Source organism: Narcine bancroftii, chromosome 2 (genome assembly GCF_036971445.1).
Source record: "Narcine bancroftii isolate sNarBan1 chromosome 2, sNarBan1.hap1, whole genome shotgun sequence".
NCBI lineage: Eukaryota > Metazoa > Chordata > Chondrichthyes > Torpediniformes > Narcinidae > Narcine > Narcine bancroftii.
In genome coordinates, this window is record NC_091470.1 from 276861199 (window position 1) to 276883784 (window position 22586).

Genomic DNA, 22586 nt, shown 5'->3' on the forward strand with positions numbered 1-22586 from the left:
CTTCCGTATTTCTGAGGGGTCCGGAATAGAGTACAAAGAATAGATATCTTTATAATTAAATATGGATTTGTTCAATTACATTGTTTGAAAATTAGATCCAAGAATAATTTTAAAATGCCAACATTCAATAAACAGAATCTATTGTATGCTGTTTAACTATCACAGGAAGGGTGAGTGGATTAGACCATGAAAACACACTCACAGGCTGAACCCAAATCAAAGATTAGGTATCTGAAATCCTAGTTCAGTTTTCTAGTATGCCAAACTGTAGTCAATAAAATGTAGTTTATGGACATTTTAAGAAAGATAGCAATTTTTGAAATTGCAGAGGCTTTGATGAAATCATACCAAGGATGGTGAATTTCAGTTAAATGGAATGATGGAAAAACTGGCAAAAGGCCACAAGGAATAAAGTTAGGATGAGTAAAGATGGCAAAATCTGGCCAATATAATAAAATGTGGGGCAAGGTGCAACTGTCCAGTTCGGCTGGAAAAATAGAAAAGCGCATAAATTAAGGAACTGTAAGATGAGGAGGGGGTTTAGTGTTTCAATTCACATTTATACACCCACTGCAAATCAAGTAATTGGAAAACTAGTAGAAGGGAATTGAAATAAAAAGCAGGGATGTTATGCTTCAATTATACAAGGCATTGGAGAGAATACGTATGGAGTAGTGTGCAGTATTTTTTTAAAGGAAGAATGCTGATGTATTTATTGCAAGCTGTTCAGAGAAGGCATACTGACCAATATTTGGAATCGGCAGGGTTTCTTATGAATAGACGAGGTTTGTATCACTATATTTCAGAAAATCAAGAAGCAAGTTGATTGAAACGCAACAGTTGGAGGGTTCTTGACAAGATGAATATGTAGAGGATGTTTACTCTTGTGGAAGAATCTAGAATTTGTGGTTCAGTTTTTTTTTTTTAAAAGATTTATCCATTTAAGGCAGAGACAAATTCTCTACAAGGTTACCAGTCTCGGCAACTTTAATCGCTCAAAGAGTGGTGGAAGCAGTGTCCATAAACTTTATCAGAAATCAAAACATTCTTCAGTAAAAAGTAGTTATTGCTAGTAGACAGAGATGCAGAGTGAAAATTACTATCTTATGAGTGGATAACAGTAAATGAAAAGGCAGGCTCAGCAGTTTGAATGGACGGTTCCTTTCTGTTTCTCATCAGTTCATTTGTCGCATTAGAACAGAGAAGACCAAGGGCAAATTAGAGACATTCAAAACTAAAAGGGGTTGTGAAATGGTTAGATAGATGAAACCATTTTCATCAAGAAAGTAGTTAAAATAATTATAACCCAGGACATGTGAACCTTTCATGAACACACTTAATGCAGACTGTAAAGGGGTACGAGATTCAATCGAAACTCGTCAAATAAAACTGGATAAATATTTGAATTAGACAAAAAGTTACCAGACCATGGGAACCTACAAGATAATTGAGAAATCTTCAGAATCAAAGGGTCTATTTTGTGAGATACGTGAAAAATGTCAGCAACATTCCAACCAAATTTGTGAACTTTGATTAAAAATCACAAACATTAGAACATTAAATGCACTCTATTGCTTCAGTAACAAAGAAATTAAACTGCATTTAAGATGCTGACTTCATAATCAGATAAAAACAGCCATGTTACTCACAAACTAATTCATTTCCAAAACGATATTGAGTAAACTTTGCCACACACACTTTAATAAGATGGTTCACCAGAAATATCTATTCTTATCCGAGTTTACACTCCAAAAACTTTAAAAGCCCGTGACAAAGTAGAAATTTGGTTTGAAGTTTTTTTTTTGCTTTAATGAGATTTTTTTCTACATTAAATGGGAAGGGAGGAATCAGTTTCCCCAAAGCGGGACAAGTCTCATTTCAGGCGCAAATGGCTAAGTAAGTGGCCCTATTCCGGATACCGCAGACACAGATTATGCGGCGGGCAAGGAATTAGCAGCGGGGGCCGCTGGGTGGGTCCGTATCGCCGCCCTCACCCCGGGACGCGGCGCTCTAACCCGCTTCCTACCGCAAAAAAACGGCCGCTGCCAAGGTCCCACCCTCCCACCCCGATATTGCCACAATTCTGACCCGAGAGGTGGACAGAAGAGGGAGGACAGCCACCCAGGCCCGAGGCCGAGCCGGACTGAGCCGGGCCCGGCCCCTCCCAGAGCGGAGATCCCGACCCACGGACAACCGCGGTCAGGGCCCGCTTGCGGCATTGCTTCAGGGAACCCCGAGGTCGCATTAACCGTCCAGCTAGACTCAGACCCCATCTCAGGACGCAGCCTCCAGCTGCACCCAGCAACACTCACCCATGCTGGCAGCCGAAGACCTGTCACAGCCCGACATTGTGCTCTACATCACCGCTCGCCGCCAGATCTCGCGACAGATCCACCCACCACGAGAGAACACGCTCGTGCGAGATGTCCCGCAGAGCGTTCTGGGCATTGGAGTAATTTCTGACTGCTTCACAAATCCCAGACAGCCATGCGCCAGCCCGCCAAACTCACCAGCTGGACGTCTGCGCATTCAAGCGCCTGGTGGCCGATCCCCAGCGTTGTCTGTGCGTTTTTCGCCTGCTAAGACCCCATAGGCGGCTGTGGGCACGTCAAGAAGACACCCACCCGCCACCCTCTCCACCGTTCGAGCGGAGATGGACTCCGGTGGAATTGGAGGCGCTCCCAAGCCCACAGCATCGTCCATCCCAAAATGCGGCGCTTCGTTCAGGTATTATTTATTGTCGTGTAATTTTTTTTAACCAAAAATAGACAATTCAAAATAAATTTACAAAAAAAGCATACCGTTACAACAAATCTTTTCACATCAGTCACATCTCTACCTTCCCATCAATATACATAGTTCTCTCAAAATGCCGTACCACCACTGTGGCACCTTGTCATTTCTACACATCATTAGATTCAACTTGTCGAGAAAAAGATTATTTAAGAACACCATTCAATTCTTTTTACACTCATAATGTCAGTCATATCTATACATTCTCATCAATATAGATTGTTATATTTGTTCTCTCAATGCCCTGTTACCACCACTGAGGCACCTTGCAGTTTCTCCCCCTCTTTTAGTTGAGGGACTTCCCCTTTGTCTCAGCTCCTCAATTCCCGGTAATGGGAGGACTCTAGAATGTGGTCCTTCCCACAGCACCCTCACGTTGGTTGCACCAAGCCTCAGGGCGCCCCTCAACACATACTCCTGAAGCCTGGAATGTGCCAGTCAAAAGCATTCCCTCACTGACAACTCCATATGCCAGAAGACCAATGTTTTGGGTAGACTAAAGTGCATCTTTCTCCGAGTTGATGGTCGTCCAGCAGTTCTGGATGTCTGACTCTGTGTGTGTGTGTGTGTCCCGAGGAACAGCCTGTGATGAGCCTCTGTCATACTGTCGCTGTGGATGAACCGTGACAAGGACCCTTGCATCATTCTCCACACACTCTTTGTGAATCTGCATTCAGCATAGAGGAAGGTGACTGTCTCGACTGCACTGCAGTCATATCAGGGACAACGTGCGTAGTGGGTGAGGTTCCAATTGTACAGGAAGGATCTGACTAGGTATGGTTCGCAAGTCCTGGTGCTTGTTTGTGAGCCCTGGTGATGAGGCATTCCACCAGATAACCTGGGTGATCTGCTCAGGGAACCATCCCATTGAATTCATCAAGTCCTCATCTCTCAATTTCTGGTCTGGAAGAACTTGGGTGGCAAAGTCCAGCTGACTGGAATATTTGCGCAGCAACGGGACCAGGCCTATCCTTCACAACACCTGGGACAGGTAGAACTTTAGCACATAATGACACTTGGTGCCCTCGTACCTTGGTTCCATGCACAGCCTTGATGCAGCCACACACAAAATTGGTCATCAGGATGAAGGCTATGTTGAGTACACCCTTGTCCCCATTTCCTGGTGACTTGTATATGACAATTTTTTGGACCCTTTCCAGTTTGGACCCCCATATGAATGGGAAACTGCTCTGGTAACTGCTAAGGCATAGGTGTTGGGGATAGGCCACACCTGCACTATGTACAGCAGTACCAGTAGCACCTTGCACCTCATGACGAGGTTGTTCCCCATTATCAAGAGGGAGCGCCACACCCACAGACCCAATTTTTAGTGGAGGTTTGCGATCCACTCCAACCAATTTTGTTGCACACCTCAGCCGATGATCCCCAGCAGCTTCAGGTAGTCAGATCTGACTGTGAAGGGGATGGTGGACCAGTCAGGCCATTTACTGAAGAGCATTGTCTTGGTTTTCTTCTAGTTAAGCCTGGCACCTGATGTGGACCAAAATGCCTGCATGTGCTGATCAGTCTTCAGACCAATCATATATAACAGAAGATGGTGATATTGGATATGTACAGGGAGGCCTTGACCTGAGTGCCTCCACTGTCTTTTATGCTCTTGTCCTTCCTGATAGATTATGCAAAGGGCTCTACGCAGCACACAAATAAGACTGAAGACAGTGGCAGCCTTGCCTAACTCCAGGTGATGGAAAGGTATCTGTTTCCCACCCATTGATTGGGACTGTCCTGTAGATGTCCATGTAGAGCTGTTAAATCCAATTCTGGATTTCCTCCCCAAAGCCTATTTTGGAGAGCACATCCCTCATGTATCTGTGCGATATCCAGTCAAAAATCTTCTCTTAATCTAAGATGTCCAGTCAGATGTCCATCCCCCTGTCCTGTACATAGGTGATGGTATCCCTGAGCAGCACAAGGATGTCGGAGATCTTCATCCCCAGAACTGTCTTGCCCTTGAGGATAAAGAACCACTTGATGTTCTTCTTGGTCGCTTCCTGCCAGGTCACTGGGGAGTCAAAGAAGGGTTTCACGGTTCTCCAACCAGCATACACCTTCTTTAGCTCCTCTACTTTCTCTGGGGTCAGCAACTTCACATTCAACTTCCACATTCCCCTGCCTGCCTCTGGTCCTCCTGTAGATGACAGGAGGCACAAAGGATTCAGTGATCAAAAAGGAACACCAGCATGATGTCAGTTGATCTGACTATGACAACCTTCAACACAAAGATGAAGTCTATCCAAGACCAGGTTGAACCGTCCAATCTCAACCAAGTGGGCTGCCGCTGCACTCCAACGGCAGGCATGTTGAAGGCGTTCCACAGCTGTGCAGACGTTCCACAGCTGTGCATCCTTTACCTTTTCCATCATTAGTCTGGAGGAGCAGTCTAGTCTGCTGTCAGTACTGCAAGGGTGGGAGCTGCTGGAAGACGACCTGCCTCTCGCTCCGATCGGGCAAAGCATACACGTTGATTAGCCAGAGTGGGGTCTCGTGGTACTTAGGTCCACCACGAGGAGATGTCCCACAACCACCTCCTTAACCTCAGTGATTGTAATGTCGCCTCCACGCTGCAAGATACCAGACTGGATGTGCAATAATCGTTCCCCACCCACCATGACCATACAGATATGGGGCAATCACTGCGATTACCTCCAATAGTTTCTGAGGTGTGGCAACCCACAGCCCAGAATGAAACTCACATCTGCTTCTACTTTGGAAAGGTATTGCAAGGCGTTGACACATCGCATAATGTGTTTGACCCTGCACATGTTGAGGGTTGCGATTTTCTCCAATCCTTACAGTCCAATGTCAATCAGCCTCAGCCCACAGACTAACCACTTTGGTGAACTTCAGTCCTGATTTTGAGCTCAGGAACAGGTTGTGATCTTCCTCTGGAAGTGAGGTCTCCTCAGGCCATGCTGGTAGTGTTGCTGGTGGGGGAGATCCGGCTGTCCTCCGTTTCCTGGCTGGTTTGTATTCTTCTCTCGTAGCTGGGGAGCAATAGTGTCCAAACTGTTCCCGGCCTTCTCCTTGACCTGGGGTAGGGGGGTGGAGGGGGAGGGGGCCAATGGTCTCTGCCCTGCTCCCGGTCTCATAGAGCTGGGGGATCTCTGGGTGCTGTACTTCACCCCATCGGGCTTAATTGTAACCTGGTTTCCTCCTTGCTTTCCTCTCCATCCTTCCAGTTCCTCTGTCTTCGTCTGGCACGTGTGATGGCTTCATCCTCAGATGATGAGAGGTTGCTGGCTTCTCTTTGTACCTTTCCATTTTTTTTCCCCTGCTTGTAGTGTCTGTCTGTTGCTAATTTCTTCCGTGGGGCTTTTTGGGTTTTCTTTCTTTTTCCCACCGTCTTCCATTTTCCCTCCTCAGCTCCCTCTTCCATTAACTCTGCCTCTTCTGGAGGGGCAGCCAGCCTCATGGCTGGGGTTTGAGGGTTGGAAGGTTGTGCTCAGGGGCTCCTCTCTCCCCCGGTCTCCGTCTCTTTGGAGTTTCTGCTGCAGTTAAGGTTGAGGGGTTGTTGACCTCACTAGGGGTGGTGGTGTTGGCCATTTGCCCTCATTGCCTGTGCATAGGTGGCTACACGTTTTGGGAAAGCCCTGTAGTGGTGACATGTTTCCCCACTCAGGTTACAGCACTTGCTCTCTCTTCACTCCTTGGTCTGGTGGCCCTCCTTCTCGCAGATTTTACAGATGATTGTACTGCATTGAGACCCCAAGTCCCAGTTTGTTGCAATTTCTGCACACTCTGGACTATCCAGCATAGACGGTTCTCTCCAATGGCATACACCATTGCTGGGGGGAGGGGTGTGTGGATGTGGATAATGGCACCTTTGGTGTCCTCTCATCTTCACTTTCTTTTAATGTTTGCAGCTCCATATTCTAAACATGTTTTTGGCATCCACACAAGTCCCTGTCCTCTCAATATAATGACCCAAAGATGAGCATGGGCACTACCAGCACATTAGTACATGTGGGTTGAACATGTGCACCATTATCACTCGTTCCTTCTGCATTGGAAGAGGGGAAAAATAGCTGCACCTTGAATAGTGAGAGTAGAGCCACATTCTCCTTCTGTAAGTTCCGGAGTATCCTTTGCTATCCTGCTGGGGTCTTGAATGTCACATTGAAGTCCGTGATATCCTGGAGGACGTAGATGCACTTTGCCTCAATTTTGAAGCATCCTATCAAGACCTTCCAGGTGAAGAGCACTAGGGAGAATGAGAGCCTTCGCTAAGGTCCTTCACTGCCACCCTATTGTTCCAGACGTTGTGTGCTGCTGAAGAATTTCCTGCTGCAGCCATCCTCGTAGAATTGGTGGAGGTTAGCTTACTGCTGGAAATGGTGTTAGATTGGTCCCCAATTAGCATGGATCCACCACTGTGTCAGCAGAGTAGCTCACAGCAGACAACCTCTTCTGCTCCAACGGTCCGCTCAGTTGTCTTCCTCTTCTTTCTTCCTTCTTGGTGCTACAGCTTCAAATCCAGTTGATCAACTCTGATAAGAACACTTTATCTTAACCAAAAGGCCAAGAAGTGATGATTGTTATGGAATAATACAGAAATGTAATATTACACGAAATTGCCATTAGTCTGCCATTTGGCAAAGATTCACCATTAGTATTGCCCAACACCTCTTACAGTCAGAGAAAGAGAAGCAAAAGACAGTCCCCCCAGAGTAACCGAGTGTCCATGGATTCGCCTTCAGCGCTGCTGCAGCCCCTGCAGCCACACAAGACTCCAGTTTAGTTCAAACCATCGGCAACCAAATCTCACAATGACACTCCCTCAGTACTGCCCTTCCTACAGTGACCCTCCTCAGTATTGCCCTTTTTATAATCGTACAAACTTTATTCAAACTAGAACATTACAAACACAATAGACACATAGTTACAACTAAAACCAAAAAACCATCATAATATGTGGCAATAAAACCATGAGAAGCAGTAATTACCTCTCTATTACACAGTATACACATCATATTAAAACATGATCTTCATCATGAACAAAGCATGCGATCCCCTGGGGGGGGAACCACCATTTCCGGAACTCAGCCACTGTCCCCTCGGACTCTGTGTGTTCCCACTCCAACAGCCCATGGTCCCGGATATAACCCCAAAAGACGGGCAGGCAGTTAGCTCTCCCCACCCCCTTGACCGCCTGCCGCCTCGACCCGTGAATAGCCAGTTTTGCCAACCCCAACAGCAAACCCACAAGGTGATCCATTGGAAGCCCAGCCCCTTTCTGCACCGGGTGGCCATAGATCAGGAGCGTGGTGCTGAAGTGCAACCAGAATTTGAGGTGCAGCACTTTTAGATAGGCGAAGAGGTGCTGCAACCTCATACACTCCACAAAGATGTGGTAAACTGTCTCCTCTCGGAAGTGACAGACGGCCGGGGTGTCAATGAACAGACTCAGGAAGCAGTTACTTGACACTACTCGGTGCAGCACTTTGCACCCCGGGTGCCCGATGTAAAGGGGGAGGACTACTGTGTACAGGGACCTCCACTGGGGACTCCCCTCGATGCCAGACACAGCATGTCTGGACGACTAATGACAGCGAGGAATTAAAAGGTGTGCAGGAGCAGCCCACACAGGAACTGCTTTGGTGCATCCCGGAACGGCACAGCGCGAATCACCGTGAGGTGGCTCACGTTGTGTTAGACCAGCTCCTGCAAAACCCATCAGGCTTTGGGTTCAACGAGCACCCCCAGCTGATCGGGGCTCAGCATAGCTGGGACTGCTTCACCCCCCAGAGCCCCTCCCCCTGACACCCATTGCTACGGGATGGGGAGTGTCAGACCCACATCAGACCCACATCAGCTTCTTGTAAATCGGAGGCAGCTCCACCATTGCGGCGTGACTGATTTTCACCAACGGGAGCCATACGCCTTCCCATAGGCAGCATCCGCGGTGAAGGAAGTAGGTGGCCAGCATGTACCACCACAGAGGGTGCTCTATGAACATGTATCTCTGCAGGACCCTGAGACAGAGGGCTGGGTCTGGACACACACCAGCGACTGACTGCCCTTCTCGATTTGACAGACTTAGGACTACAGCAGAGACCCAGTGCCTCAGTTTCCCCAGAAGAAATCCACCAACTCCTTCTGGGTAATGGCAACAAAAAAACGGGTGTGGGAACAGGGTAACCAGCTAGTACCACAGCCTAAGCCAAGAGGACGACCTCCATCTTCAGCTCAAGCAGTACCAGACCCATCAGCCTCTTCCGAAGAAGGCACAGAAACTGCTCTATGCAGTTGGAATATAGCTGTCCCGACATGGAGCATCCCTGATGCACCCACCCCTTGAAGCAAAAAAGCGCTGTGCATCCTTTGACAAGACACTCTGCCCCAGCATACATCAGTTGGATATTGGCCGTCAAATATAGCCCCAATCTGAACACGCATAGGGTCGCAAGACGGTAACCATGATCTACCATGTTGAACGCCTTCTCCTGATCAAGACCATCCTCACGGGACAGTTGGACCAGGTCCCGGACGAGATGGATGTTGTCCTGAATGGACCGACCTGGGACCATGTAGGACTGGTCAGGGTGGATCACTTGACCCAGTACTTAGCTCAGGTGATTGGCCATCACCCAGGCAAAGACTTTGTACTATGCGCTTAGGAGAGATACCAGGCACTAATTCCTCAGGCAGCAGAGATTTTCATCAGCAGGACTATGACTGTCCCCCATTGCCAGGGTCCTCCCAGGACACTGGAGAAGTCAACACCCAGGATGTTCCAGAAGGATCTGAGGAATTCCACTATTAGCCTTTCCAGCCCCAGAGTCATGCTGCTCCGTAGCTGGTGAAGGGCTCCAGTCAACTTTCCAGTGACAGGAGAGATTCCAGCCGCTCAGGGCTGACCTTCGGCGGATCCTCCCACGGGGTCTGACGTGTCATCACTGGAAGGATCTGGCGAGATCAGAATCACATAAAACCAATGGTCTCGGGTTATTCTCACTGAATCAGTAACAGAGGAACCATCTTCCGCCAACAGCTCTATGAGCTGCCTATGGACTCCTCCCAATTTCTCAGGTGTAAAGAAGGGTGAAGCATGGTCCATATCCCTCAGCATCTGAACCCGTGCCCTCAGATACATGCCTCGGACCTCTCAAACTGCAGATCCATCAGCACCCCCTAGTAGCCCTGCCAAAGGAGTGAAATTTCAGCAGGGTTTTAACAATATTTTTCTCTTTTTTGTATATTCCAAATTGTAGAGAAAGAGATAATATTGATCAATGTTATAATGTTATACTTTGTATTATGTATTGCAATATATTGATGTTTCTGTGTTTACTATTCGATTCTCCATTCTATTTCCTCATGTATTGTTTACTATAATATGTTTAATAAAAAGATTGAAAACGTGAAAAAGATTGGATACCTAACTCAGAGCATTCAGGAAAACCAAAATTTTGTGCCAAAGGTAAAAAACGAATTAGCTAAAAGGGGACTGACAAGCAGAAATCTATAGTATCCAAAATGTTTTCTAAATTGATACTAAATGCTCAATGTATATTTATCAACAAAATTAAGCAGAAAAAGGTAATAGTACTCCAACTATCGAAATAAGAGAATACTTCGTAGTAGATTAAATTTCAAGATTAATCCAACTCGCAGCATCCTGTCAATCTCTATGATGAATCCAAAAAGTAATATATCTAAAGCTGCCCAATAATAACATATAAAATTAGGCAATGCCAAACCCCCTTTCTTTTTAGAGTTTGAAGTTTTTTTTAATAATTTTTAATTTTTCACACTATGAACCATATCACCCAAAATGTGTACAAACGTTTCTCATGAAATTTACACGGTGGTCTTTTCTCCCCTTTTTTCCCCCTTTCCCTCCCTCCCCTCTACCCACCCCTTCCAAAACCCATAAATGTTCAACATATACAATACAATAAAAACCATAAAACAATATTTTCACACAAAGGAAAATAAACAAGAAAAATGCGTCATCTATTTATTACACACGGAATCTAGTTTTTTTGTCGTCTTATTATTTTCATTCTCATTTTAGGGAATGGAGGTCGTAGGCAAGCTCTCTCTGATATGTTCCATGTATGGTTCCCAAGTTTGCTCAAACATTGTGACTTTATTTTTTTTAATTATATGTTATTTTTTCCAATGGAATACATTTATTCATTTTCATTTCCTGCATTGATATAAACATAAATTTGGCTACTTTATTCTTTTTACTTGTCTTTTGTCCAGTTTTATCCAACATTGGATCCAAATTAAGATTAAAATCCCCTCCTATCAATGTATTTCCTTGAGTGTCTCTGCAATCTTCAAAAAAAAATTCTGCATAAACTTTTGACCCTCTTCGTTAGGCGTATATATATTGAGCAAATTCCAAAATTCTGAGTATATCTGATACTATCATTGCATACCTCCCTGCCGGATCTATTATTTCCTCCTCTATTTTGATTGGTACATTTTTGTTAACTAGTATGGCTATACCTCTAGCTTTTGAGTTATAGGATGCTGCTGTTACGTGTCCTACCCAGTCTCTCTTTAGCTTGTTATGTTCTGCTTCAGTTAGATGCGTTTCCTGCACAAATGCTATATCTATTTTTTCCTTCTTCATTAAATTTAGTAGCCTCTTCCTTTTAATTTGGTTATGTATTCCATTAATGTTTATAATCATATAGTTCAACATGGCCATCTTATATCTTGCATACACCTCTTTGCCACCTCCATCCCCCTTTTCCCCATTTTCATTTCTTAGTTTTTTCTTATTACACTTAATGTATGACAACACATTTAAGACATAAAGTACCCCCACAGTTCCCACTTCCACTAATACCTTAACCCCAAAGGTTCCCCCCCTCTCTGAGTTGCCCCATATCCCTTGCCAGGCAACCACAACTCCCCTTTTCATTTGGATTGTGATCTTATTCACGGTGTCAACTGATTTTGCAATGACGGTTATTTCCCCCTCTACCCAGCCTTCTCCAGAAAATACTTTTTTGTAAACACATATAACAAAGCTCTCTTCTTTTTTTCTCCCTTACTCCCTTCCTTCCCTTTTCTTTTCCTTCTTTAGTTCTTTACATATACATTGTTTTTATATCTTTATATATTCTTTATCGTCGTTCTTCATTCTTGTTACATCTCTTCTCCTGTCCTGCAAACGTTCTGCGAATTCTTGCGCTTTCTCTGGATCCGTTTTGCTCCCCGGGTATAAATATTTTAAACACTGCTGGATGTCTTAATATGAATTTGTAACCTTTTTTCCATAAAGTTGATTTCACTGTATTAAATTCCTTCCTCCTCTTTAAGAGTTCAAAACTTATGTCTGGGTAAAAAAAATATTTTTTGACCCTTGTATTCCAATGGTTTCTTATCTTCTGTAATTTTATTCCTTGCCTGTTCCAGTATATTTCTCTTGTCGTGTATCTCAAAAATTTTACTAAGATGGATCTTGGTTTTTGATGTGTCTGTGGTTTCGGAGCTAATGCTCTGTGTGCCCTTTCTATTTTCATTTCTTCCTGCATTTCTGTCGTTCCCAGGACCTTTGGGATCCATCCTTTTATAAATTCCTTCATGTCTGTGCCTTCTTCACCCTCCTTCAGGCCCACTATTTTTATGTTGTTTCGCCTACTGTAATTTTCCAACATATCAATTTTCTGAGCTAACAACTCTTGTGTCTCTTTAATTTTTTGTCACTTCCAATTTTTCTCTTAAGTCATTTATTTCCATTTCTTCAGCCATTTCCTGCTCTTCCACATTCTCTACTCTTTTCCCTAATTCTGTCATTACCAGTTCTAAACTTTGCATTTTATCTTCTGTTATTTTCATTTTCCTTTAAATTGCATTAAACTCTAATAAAAACCATTCTTTTAGTGATCTCATTTGTTCTTCAAAAAAGACTATCTATATTCTGTTCATCAGTTTTACCTTTTATTTCTCTTTGTCCATCAGTTTTACGTTCTATTTCTTTGTGAAGATCTTGGTCTTCTTCTTCCTCTTCTTCTGTGTCTGTATCTTCTTCTCTTCTTTGTGTCTGTGTCTCCTCTGTTTTTCCTGATGAGCTGCTTGTATCTCTTTGCTGGGCATCTTCTTGCTGGTCCTCCCCTCCTGTGCTGCTCCTCTGTTGTTCCTTGCCCTCCAGCTGAGAGCCCTGGTGTTGGGTGTCCCTCATCTGCTTGCTCTGTAACAGCCCACTCCTCTGCTGAGCCCCCCTCCCACCAGTGTCCTCTTTCTCCTTTGATTGCACACTTTTGTTTGGCTCCGAGAGCCATTTTTGTAGTGCACCGGCTGGTGGGACGCGACTCCGCAGAGCAGGCACTGACTTCGAGGGTCGGGCATTCCTCGTCACCACAGCATCCTGTTCCTTCGTGCAGGTAAGGCCTTCTTCTTTCTTCTCCGGCGACTTTTTTACTTCTTTTTTTCCAGTTGTTCTTACTTTCTCCTTCTTGGAAGCCATCTTCTTTCTCTTTTCTGTATCTTTATCTTCTATTTCTTTTATTCTATTTTTGTTATGCTTTGCTTTTTCCTAACTTTTTAACCTATTTTCCTGGAGAGGGCTGGTTTTCCTGACCAGCCACAACTCCATCACATGACTCCTCCTCAGGAAAAGTTTTGTTAAGACAGAACTGTTTATTTTTCCAAACAAAAGAAGAGATAATTGAATCAAGCAAATCAAAAAAGGTTTTGGGAACAAATTCAGGTACAGCTTGAAATATATGTAGAAACTTAGGTAGGATATTCATCTTAATGATATTAATGCATCCAATTAAAGACATCAAGAGAGGAGACCATTGAGCTAAGGACTTTTTGACATGGTTCATTAGGGTAGGAAAGTTTTCCTTAAACAAATTATTAAAGTTCTTAGTAACAGTAACACCTAAAAAATTTAATTGATTTTTTTAAGCAATTTTAAAAGGAACAGTAAGGGCTGAAGAACTGGAAGAGTTCAAAACAAACATCTCACTTTTCTTGAGATTTAATTTATATCCTGAGAATTGACCAAATTGATAAAGGACTGATAAAACAACTGGAATTGAATGATCAGGATCAGATATATTCAACAGAAGGTCATCTGCATAAAGCAAGACTTTATGAGCATTCCCACCTCTTATAATTCCATAAATATCATCAGATTGCTTAAAGGCCACTGCTAAGTATTCTAATGCTTGATTAAATAATAATGATCTTAAAGAGAAACCTTGATAGTTCCACAACAAGCTTTGGATTTTATTAAATTGGTAAAAATAGAACCAATAGGAGATAAATATATTAATTTAATACTATTAATAAATTTAGGACCAAAGTTAAATTTCTCTAATACAATAAATAAATAACCTCATTCTACTATATCAAAGGCTTTCTCAACATCCAATGAGATAATACATTCAGGAGGTGAAACTGTAGGAGAATAAAGGATGTTTAATAGACAACAGGTATTAAAATGCAAATAATGACCCTTAATAAAGCCAGTTTGATCTTCAAAGATAATAAGGGGCATAATATTTTCTAACCTACAAGCCAAAATCTTAGACAGTATTTTAGCATTGACGTTCAGAAGAGAAATTGGCCTGTAGGTAGAACAGTCAGAAGAATCTTTATTCTGATTGAGGCTTTATAAAAAATGTCTGGTAGTTTCCCAGCAGCCAAGGATTCATAAAGAACCAAATCCAAATGAGAAATCAATAAATAAGAAAAAGTCTTTAAAAACTCTGCTGGGAAACCATTGGGACTGAGAACTTTACAGAACTGCAAAGAGTTAACTGTTGCAGCAATCTCCTCAAACGGAACAGGCTTTTCCAGCAGTAATTGCTTCTCTGAAGATAATGAAGGAATGTTTAAATTATCGAAAAATTTCACTGCAGAAACTGAATGTTTAATTGGTTCAGTACAATAAAGCTTAGAATAACATTGACAAAAGGCTCGTTCTGTGCATGGTTTCATAATTCTAAAGGAAATGGACCAATGACAATTTTTCTCAAGCAAAATATTTCAGTAACAATTAGATCTGGAGCAGTGATTCTCAACCTTGCCTTCCCACTCACATATCACCTTAAGAAATCCCTTACCAATCACAGAGCACTGATGGCATAGGGATTACTTAAAGTGGAATGTGAATGGGGGGGAGCAGTTTGAAAACCACTGCTCTAAAAGAATCCCAGATTACCAAACCAGAGACCTAAGAGGAGGAATTTTATCAAAAGGCAATTTGATCTTCCAAAAATTTCAAAAAAATCAGTGTCAGACAATAAAATGTGATTCAAACACCATTGATTCATGGTTCTAGGTAAATCTGAGCTATTAATAGATAAAACACCAGAGAGTGACCTGAAATTATTATATTCTCATATCTACAAAAGTCAACAAGTGGAATTAATTATTGGTTTGCGAGAAAATAATCAATCCATGAGTAAGTATAATGTACATTAGAGAAAAAAAGAGAATTCCTTATCACTAGGATGGAGAAATGTCCAAACATCCATAATACAAGACTGCAACATAAATGAGTTCATAAGTATAGCGGACTTATTTAAAGTAACAGTTTTGGGAGATGAACGGTCAAGCACAGGGTCTCGCCAACAGTTTAAATCACCTCCTACAATCAAAGAATATAAATTTAAAACTGGTAAAAGAGAGAAGAGATGTTTGAAAGCACCTGGATCTTCAATATCTTCAATTTTGTTAAATATTAACAAAAACAAACCATTTATTATAAAGTTTACCGAACAGAATCAAAAAGTGTCCATTAGTGTCAGCGATAATGTTATGTTTAATAAATGGAACAGATTGGTCAATCAAAATTGAAATGCTTTCAGACTGAGCCATAAATGGTGAGTGAAAGTGATGTCCCTTCCAAATGTTGAAGAAACAAGAGGTATCAGATAAGCATAGATGAGTTTCTTGTAAAAAGATTATCCCAGGTTGACATTTTTTAATAGGTGAAAATACTTTATGACTTTTAATCAGATGGTTCAAACCCGAGATATTCCAAGAAATTATCTTAATACCTTTAGCCACCTGAAAAATTCAAAATCAATAATGGAAAAAAATTGAGATCAATAAAATATTAATTAATAAACACTCTCAGATTATCGAGGCATTCCCAGTCATAAATAGTTAGCATAACTTCACAAACAAACTCTGTACTAACCTTGTTATTCCCTCCCCCTCCCAATTAACCCAAACTGTCCTTGACAGTATGTTCATGAATAAAACAACTATTCCCCCAAATCTTGGTGTTGGCAGCACACCCAGAAAAAAAAGTTAAAAAAATAAGCCAAGCTCTCACAGCTGTTAGACATATTATGGCTAAAAAAAATCAAGCAAGACCAAACTGAAAAACATTAATTGATTGAAAGTTATATTGCAAAAGAAAACCTCCAAAAACCCAAATAAAAACTATTAATTGATTGAAAAGAGAGAGAATACAACATTAGTGATCCTACAGAGGAACAGAAAGAGTTAAAAAGAATAAGGAAATTAAACTTTTCTCCAGTTATAAAAATAAACATTAAAAAAGAAAGAAAAAGCTAAACAGAACCGAGTATAAACCAAAAAAAAGTGATTAATACTATGACAGAATTAAATAACTAAGCAAGTGTTAAGGGTCCTCTGAATCGCACCTGGAGAAAACCATCGGCTCCTACTCCTCCTGGAAGTGTTTCATCCTCCTCTTGCAGGAATCCACCCCTCTGTACCATCTGCTCCATGCTCTTCCCCAGCACCTTTTGCTCCCGCCACAGGAGGGACATCTACCCTGGGGGGGAGAAACAGCTGGAGGGGGGACAGCAGAAGAAGGGCCAGCTATGCCTCCCTGCACCGTTGAAGTGTAGTTGGCAGCTCGTCAGTTAGGCACTCCTTCTGAATGTGCCTATACACCTTACATTCAAAACATCTCGGACCCTCCGTGGCCCAGTACATGCGGTAATTATTCCCCTCAATGTCCACCTGGAACTGCCCCTCAGCATCCCTACCCCACACCAAATGCATACTATGACTTATAGCCAGGAATTGCAGGCTTAAGCAGCATTGGGGTGATACCCAATTTTATCTCCCACAGAGATTGCAAGTGAGGGTTCGAGGGAGAATGGCTGCATCAGGTATATGGGGATACACAGCAGACAGGACCACCTTCTGCATGGGTGCCATCACTGGCTCCAACGTATGAAGAGCCCTCCCATCGTCAGCTCCTTACTCAGAGCCATGGACACCTCTTTAGTGGTCCACAAGAAAACATAGTCTTCCCATGAATTTTTTCTACTGCAATTATACCCTTCTTCCTACCCAGAGCCTGAGACAGAGCTTTTAAACCACCCTCTATCTAGACCAATGGACAGAGGTATATTACATTGTACGGCATTGTCCAAAGTCATTAATCTCAAGGATGACATCTTTGCAGGAGCCCCACCTCCAGGAACTGCAACTGCTGTGTAGATCTGAAGGGCCGCCATCTTAGAGCTGTAGCTCACCATGAAGAAAATTCTAGCTCCTGCAGATATGAAACACTGTCCTTCTACCAGCAGAGAAATTAATCAGTTGTCTCAAAGAGCAATGCAGAAATGGGAGAGTATGGTGGGAGTTTCCACAAGAATGTCTGTGCACTGAGGATTGTATCACTGCTCTTCTTCAGTGCAGGGAAAGATCTCCGCCTCCAGGTCAGCCTGATTCTTCTCCAGTCTCACAAGTCCCAGGAGCCACTGATGATCTTTGTCCCCCAGTCATCCTGAGTGAAAATCCTTGGTTGGGAGCGGGCTTTCCAATGATAATGACCCAACTCCCACTGAAGACCAGAACCAGCTTTGGCAATCTACCAGCCACTGCTGCTCTCACAGCACTCAAGCACATTGCACAAAGACCTTGCTATGCAAAATCTTCTTTCCTCCTCCGAAAATGACCTCCACTGGATGAGAATGCGCTCCCACACTTTCAGCAACCTCTGCACTTGCACTAATCAATTTTTAAAAACATAAATTCTAAGTCAATAATAGAGTTCATGCAGTACTGCTGCTCCCACAGTGATCCTCCCTCAATACTGCCCCTCCCACAGTGACTCTCTCTCAATATTGCCCCTCCCATAGAGACCCTCCCTCAGTACCATCCCTACCACTGTGCTTGACCTAAATATCCAAACATAGGTGACATGCAACACTCAATGGCATTGCCATCACTGAATCCCCACTGTCAATATCCTGGGGGTTACCATTGACCAGAAACTTTACACAATATGACTGTGATAGCAGGTTGAAGACTCAGAATCGTGTGGTAAGAAACTCGCCTCTGAACTCACCAAAGCTAATCCACCATCTACAAGATTCAAGTCAGCAGTGTGATAGATCATACTCCACTTTACCTTGAAGGTTGCACCTTAAAAACCCAGGAAGATTAGCACCCTACAGGACATAGCAGCCCTCTTGATGGACACACCATCCACCACCAACACCCAGTAGCCATAGTTTATCCCATCTATAGGATGCACTTAGCTGTTCACCAAGACACATCACCTTACAAACCCACAACCTCTACTAGCTAGGACAAGTGCATGGATGACACCACCAAGTGGAAGCTGATTTCCAAGCCATACACCATTCTGAAATTGAATATATTGTATCACACTGTTCCTTCACTAGCGCTGGGTCAAAATTTTAGAGCTCCCTCCCTAACATGCCTACGCCTTAAGGACTGGTGCAGTTCAAAGCATGCATCCTTGAGGTACTCCTGTGTTGACCGTCAGTGAGGAGAAGACCTTGTTTCCAATTAGCACTAACTGTGGTCTTCTGATGAGGAAGTCAAAGATCCAGTTACAAAGCAGGCCCATTGTTTTGGAGCTTGTTGGCCAGCAACTGAGAGAATGATGGTGTTGAAGACTGAGATGTCATTGATGAAGAGTAGCCAGATGCATATGTTGATGTTGTCTAGGTCATCCAGAGATGAGTGGAGATCCAGTGATACTACGTCTGCTGAGGACCGATTGTGCTGGTAAGCAAATTGTAGAGGGTCCAGATCTTTACTTAGGTACGTGTTAACTCTGGCCATGACCAACCTCGCAAAGCATTTCATCACAGTAGATGTTAGTCCTACTGGCTGATAATCATTGAGGCAGCTCACTCTGCTCTTCTTGAGGCCCTTTTGAAGTAGGTGGGAACCTCCGACTGCAGCAGTAAGATTGAAAATGTCTGTGAACACTCTGGCTTGTTGGTGGGCAGATTTTCAGTACCCTGCTAGGTACGCCGTCAGGGCCTGATGCCTTGCAAGGGTTCACCCTCTTGAATGATGTTCTGACGTCAGCCTCAGAGACAGATATCTGCCACTCAGGGATTCCCTTAGGCACCTCATTGAGTTCTCCGTCTCAAAGCTCATCAAGGAATGAAGCATCATAGCCATTTATAGTGCTTTGCCATTGTTGGATGTAATGGCCTGCAATCTCTGGTGAGTGGTGAGTACTGACTCTGTCTCTAGCTTCCCTCGGGATTGCTTCTTTGTTGAGGAGATGGCCTTCCCCAGGTTGAACCTGGATCACCGGTCTTAAACGCCCTCAATCTCAACCACAGCAGGTTGTGAATATTTTGATTCATCCACAGCTTCTGGTTGGGGAATTCCTGGTATGATCATGTGGGGACACACTCGTTCATATAGGTCTTGATGAAATTGGTGACAACATTTGCATTTTCATTCAACTCTTGACGATGCCTTTTGGATCCCATATCGAAGAAAAGATGTGCTGGTTTAGGAGAGGATCTAGAGGAGGTTTACAGGAATGAGCAAGGGTTAACGTATGACTGATGGCTCTGGGACTTTGCTCAGTGGCATTTAGAATGAGGGGTGAATCTCATTGCACAGCCTTAAAAGGATGTGCCTTTAGAAGAGTTGAGAAATTTATTCAGCCAGAGTAATAAATCTGTTAAATTCATTACCTCAGATTGTGTGGAGGTCAAGTCACTGGGTATTTTAACACAGAGATTGTGAGGTTCTTGATTAATAAGGGTGTGAAGGTTATGGGTAGGAGCATGGGGTTGAAAAAGACAAATACATCATTCCTGATTCAAATGGCAAGGCAGACTTGATGGGCCAAGTGGCTCCCACATCTTTTAGTCTTCCAATGCCTTCTGGCAGTGAGTGTGAAGGCCCACTGTTGCTCTCATCAAGACAGACTGATACACACCTTGAAGCAAGTCTGCAGTCATGTTTGTTGGCAAATATGCTGAACCACACTTGATCTCTTCACTTTTGAACCTTGCCTTGCCCCTGAATGGAGAGCAGAAGAATTCTTGATCAAATGCCAGTTAACCAGTAAATAAACCTTCAATCAGAGAATCCAGTCCCAATCAACGAATCTTTCCAATGAATGGCACCTTGCTCTTTTCTCAATATCATCACAGACTGCAATGTACATCACCCTGGAGTGAAAAAATGACCTGCTGCAGGAACTCAGCAAGTTAGGCGGTATCTGTGGAGGAAAATGGAGTTGGCATTTCAGGATCAAGACAACTTTTTTTTGCAATGCATTAATGAGCCCTTCCATTGATTTTGTGGTTCACTTCTGATTCCCTCAATACACAGAATGTGACTGCGAATACCTGCGTGGAATAAAATTGCACTTTTCATTGCCTTTTGAATGATTTTAACTCTATCAACACTGATTTTATTGAATGATCAATGAGTGAGGGATCTTGTTTGGTGAAACAAATATTGATATCAAACAACCCTATGAAATTTGTTGCAATACCTATTTCCTCTAGTATTTAGCCTTGCGGTGTTTGTGTCCTACTGCCTGATTCTGGTTTCCCAACACTGGTATGTGATATCATTGATAGTCCCATGGTGGTCCTTAGGGATAATGTGTCTGGGAGGCTCATTACCATTAAGCTCCATGAGACTGCAGCTGTTTGTGCAGGCTCCTGCACTAACTTTCCTCAGTCCTCACGAAGAGTTCTGGCTCAAAACATGGACCATTCTTTTTTTCTTTTACTGATGCTGCTTGACCCGCTAAGTTCCTCCAGTGATGTGTGCTTGGCAAGCACAACTACTGCCTGATGGTCTCTTCAACACAGCATTTATTTTGACATGTCCAAAGCAAGGTGAAGAGCAAAGTTACTGCTTAGTTTACTGGATCAGCAGACAATGGCTTTATTCTGAGATATGAGTTACAATCTCATCACTGAAGCTGGGGAACTTAAATTCATATAATTAAGTATTTTTTAAAAAAGACTGGATCGGTAACAAAGACCCCAAATCATAAAATTCCAGCTATTATTTTCCAGAAGAGGACTTCAGCTAACCTCTCTTGGTCTGTGACTCTACACCCGTGCCAAGTGGTTGAATTTTAATCAGCTCCTCAGAGACAGACAATAAATACTGGCATTTCCTATTCAGGACAGACAATAAATACTGGCATTTCCTATAGGCATAAAAAAGTGCAGCTACTGGAATCTTCCAACAAACAAAGAAGAACTGGAGGCACTCAATGGGTCAGACAGCATCCATGGAGAGAAATAGGCAATCAACATGTTGGGTTGGGACCCTTTTCTATGACTAAGGTGGTAAGGGGTGATATCAAGGATGAAATTAATGGGGGGATGGGAAACAGAAGGTAATATAATACTAGATAAATCAAGGTGCAAAGGAAGAGACAGATGGGAGGATACAACTAGGGTAGGGAGTAAAATCTGAGTACTAAAATGGACTCAGAAAATGAAAGGTGAAGGATAGTGGAAACAGTAGATTGGGGTGGAGAGCTTATCTGCAATTGGGCAATTCAGTGTTTATACTGTAGGGTTGTGGATCACTCAGGCTAAATATGGTACGTAATTCCTCACTTTTTGTATTCGGTCACACCCTGGCAATGGATGAGGCCAAAAACAGACAGGTCTGTGTGGGAATGGGGAGAGGAATTATAATTGCTGGCAATGCGAATTCCAGCCAGTGCAGGAGAAGACAGAGTGCACATCGGTCCTCTGGCTTCCTGTGAGATCCATGTCCAATAATTAAGATACTCTGTACATTTTCTTTAAAAGTAGACTAATGCCAGAAATCTGAGAAACAAAATGCTGGTGATAGCGGTTAGGCAGCATGTATGAAGCACGACAGAGTGAATTGACAAACATGCACACTATTTTGTATTTTAAACAAGTGTTAAAAATGTGAGCATCAGATGATAAAATGTTCTGGAAGAGTTCATCTGATTCTCAGAATGGTGCCAAATTTTTAGAAGAGAACTGGTGTAACATAAGGGGCTCATTGAACAGTTGCTGTACAAGTGTGTTCCAGCTTCTAATCCAGCAGCTCCACATGGATTTGTTTGACTTACCAAATGGTTGAACTGTATCACCCCCTTGTGGTCATGGGTGATTTTGAACCTGTAAGGGTTCAATATTTGTTGAACTTTAGTACTAAATGGTTTTTGATAGTCTCTAAGTGAGATCATGAAGTGAGATTAGAACTAGGGAACATACCCCCAAGATTTGGGGGCATAAGTTTATGACAGAGATGAGGAAGAATGAGTGAAAGTAGAAATCTCTACCCAATGAAGCAGCAGAGCCAGTCACATTAAATGCATTTAAGACACAGCTGGATAGACCTGAATAGCAGAGGAATTAAAGAAATGGGTGGGTAAATGAGCTAAGTCTACGATCAGCCATGATCTTATTGAATGGGAAAGCAGGCTCGAAGGGCCAGATGGCTGACTCCTGCTTATTTCTACTTTCACTCATTTTTCCTCATCTCTGTCATAAACCGATGCCCCTAAATCTTGGGGGTATGTCCCCTAGTTCTAATCTCATTTCAAGATCTCACTTAGAGACTATCAA

General features: G+C 43.0%; 1 protein-coding gene across 8 annotated transcripts in view; it reads right to left on the minus strand.

Annotated features, from left to right (window-relative positions):
- LOC138755288 (septin-7) overlaps positions 1 to 22586 on the minus strand; it is a 196317-nt gene that overhangs the window by 168193 nt on the left and 5538 nt on the right. For 5 of the 8 annotated variants that reach the window (XM_069920997.1, XM_069921001.1, XM_069920998.1 and 2 more), the window contains 2 exons: positions 20133 to 20227; positions 19941 to 20025 (listed from right to left, as the gene is read on the minus strand). In XM_069920997.1, the coding sequence (XP_069777098.1) occupies positions 19941 to 20025; positions 20133 to 20227 (180 nt within the window). The remainder of the gene's footprint in view (positions 1 to 19940; positions 20026 to 20132; positions 20228 to 22586) is intronic. The other 3 variants (XM_069921003.1, XM_069921004.1, XM_069921005.1) reach the window with 1 other exon arrangement.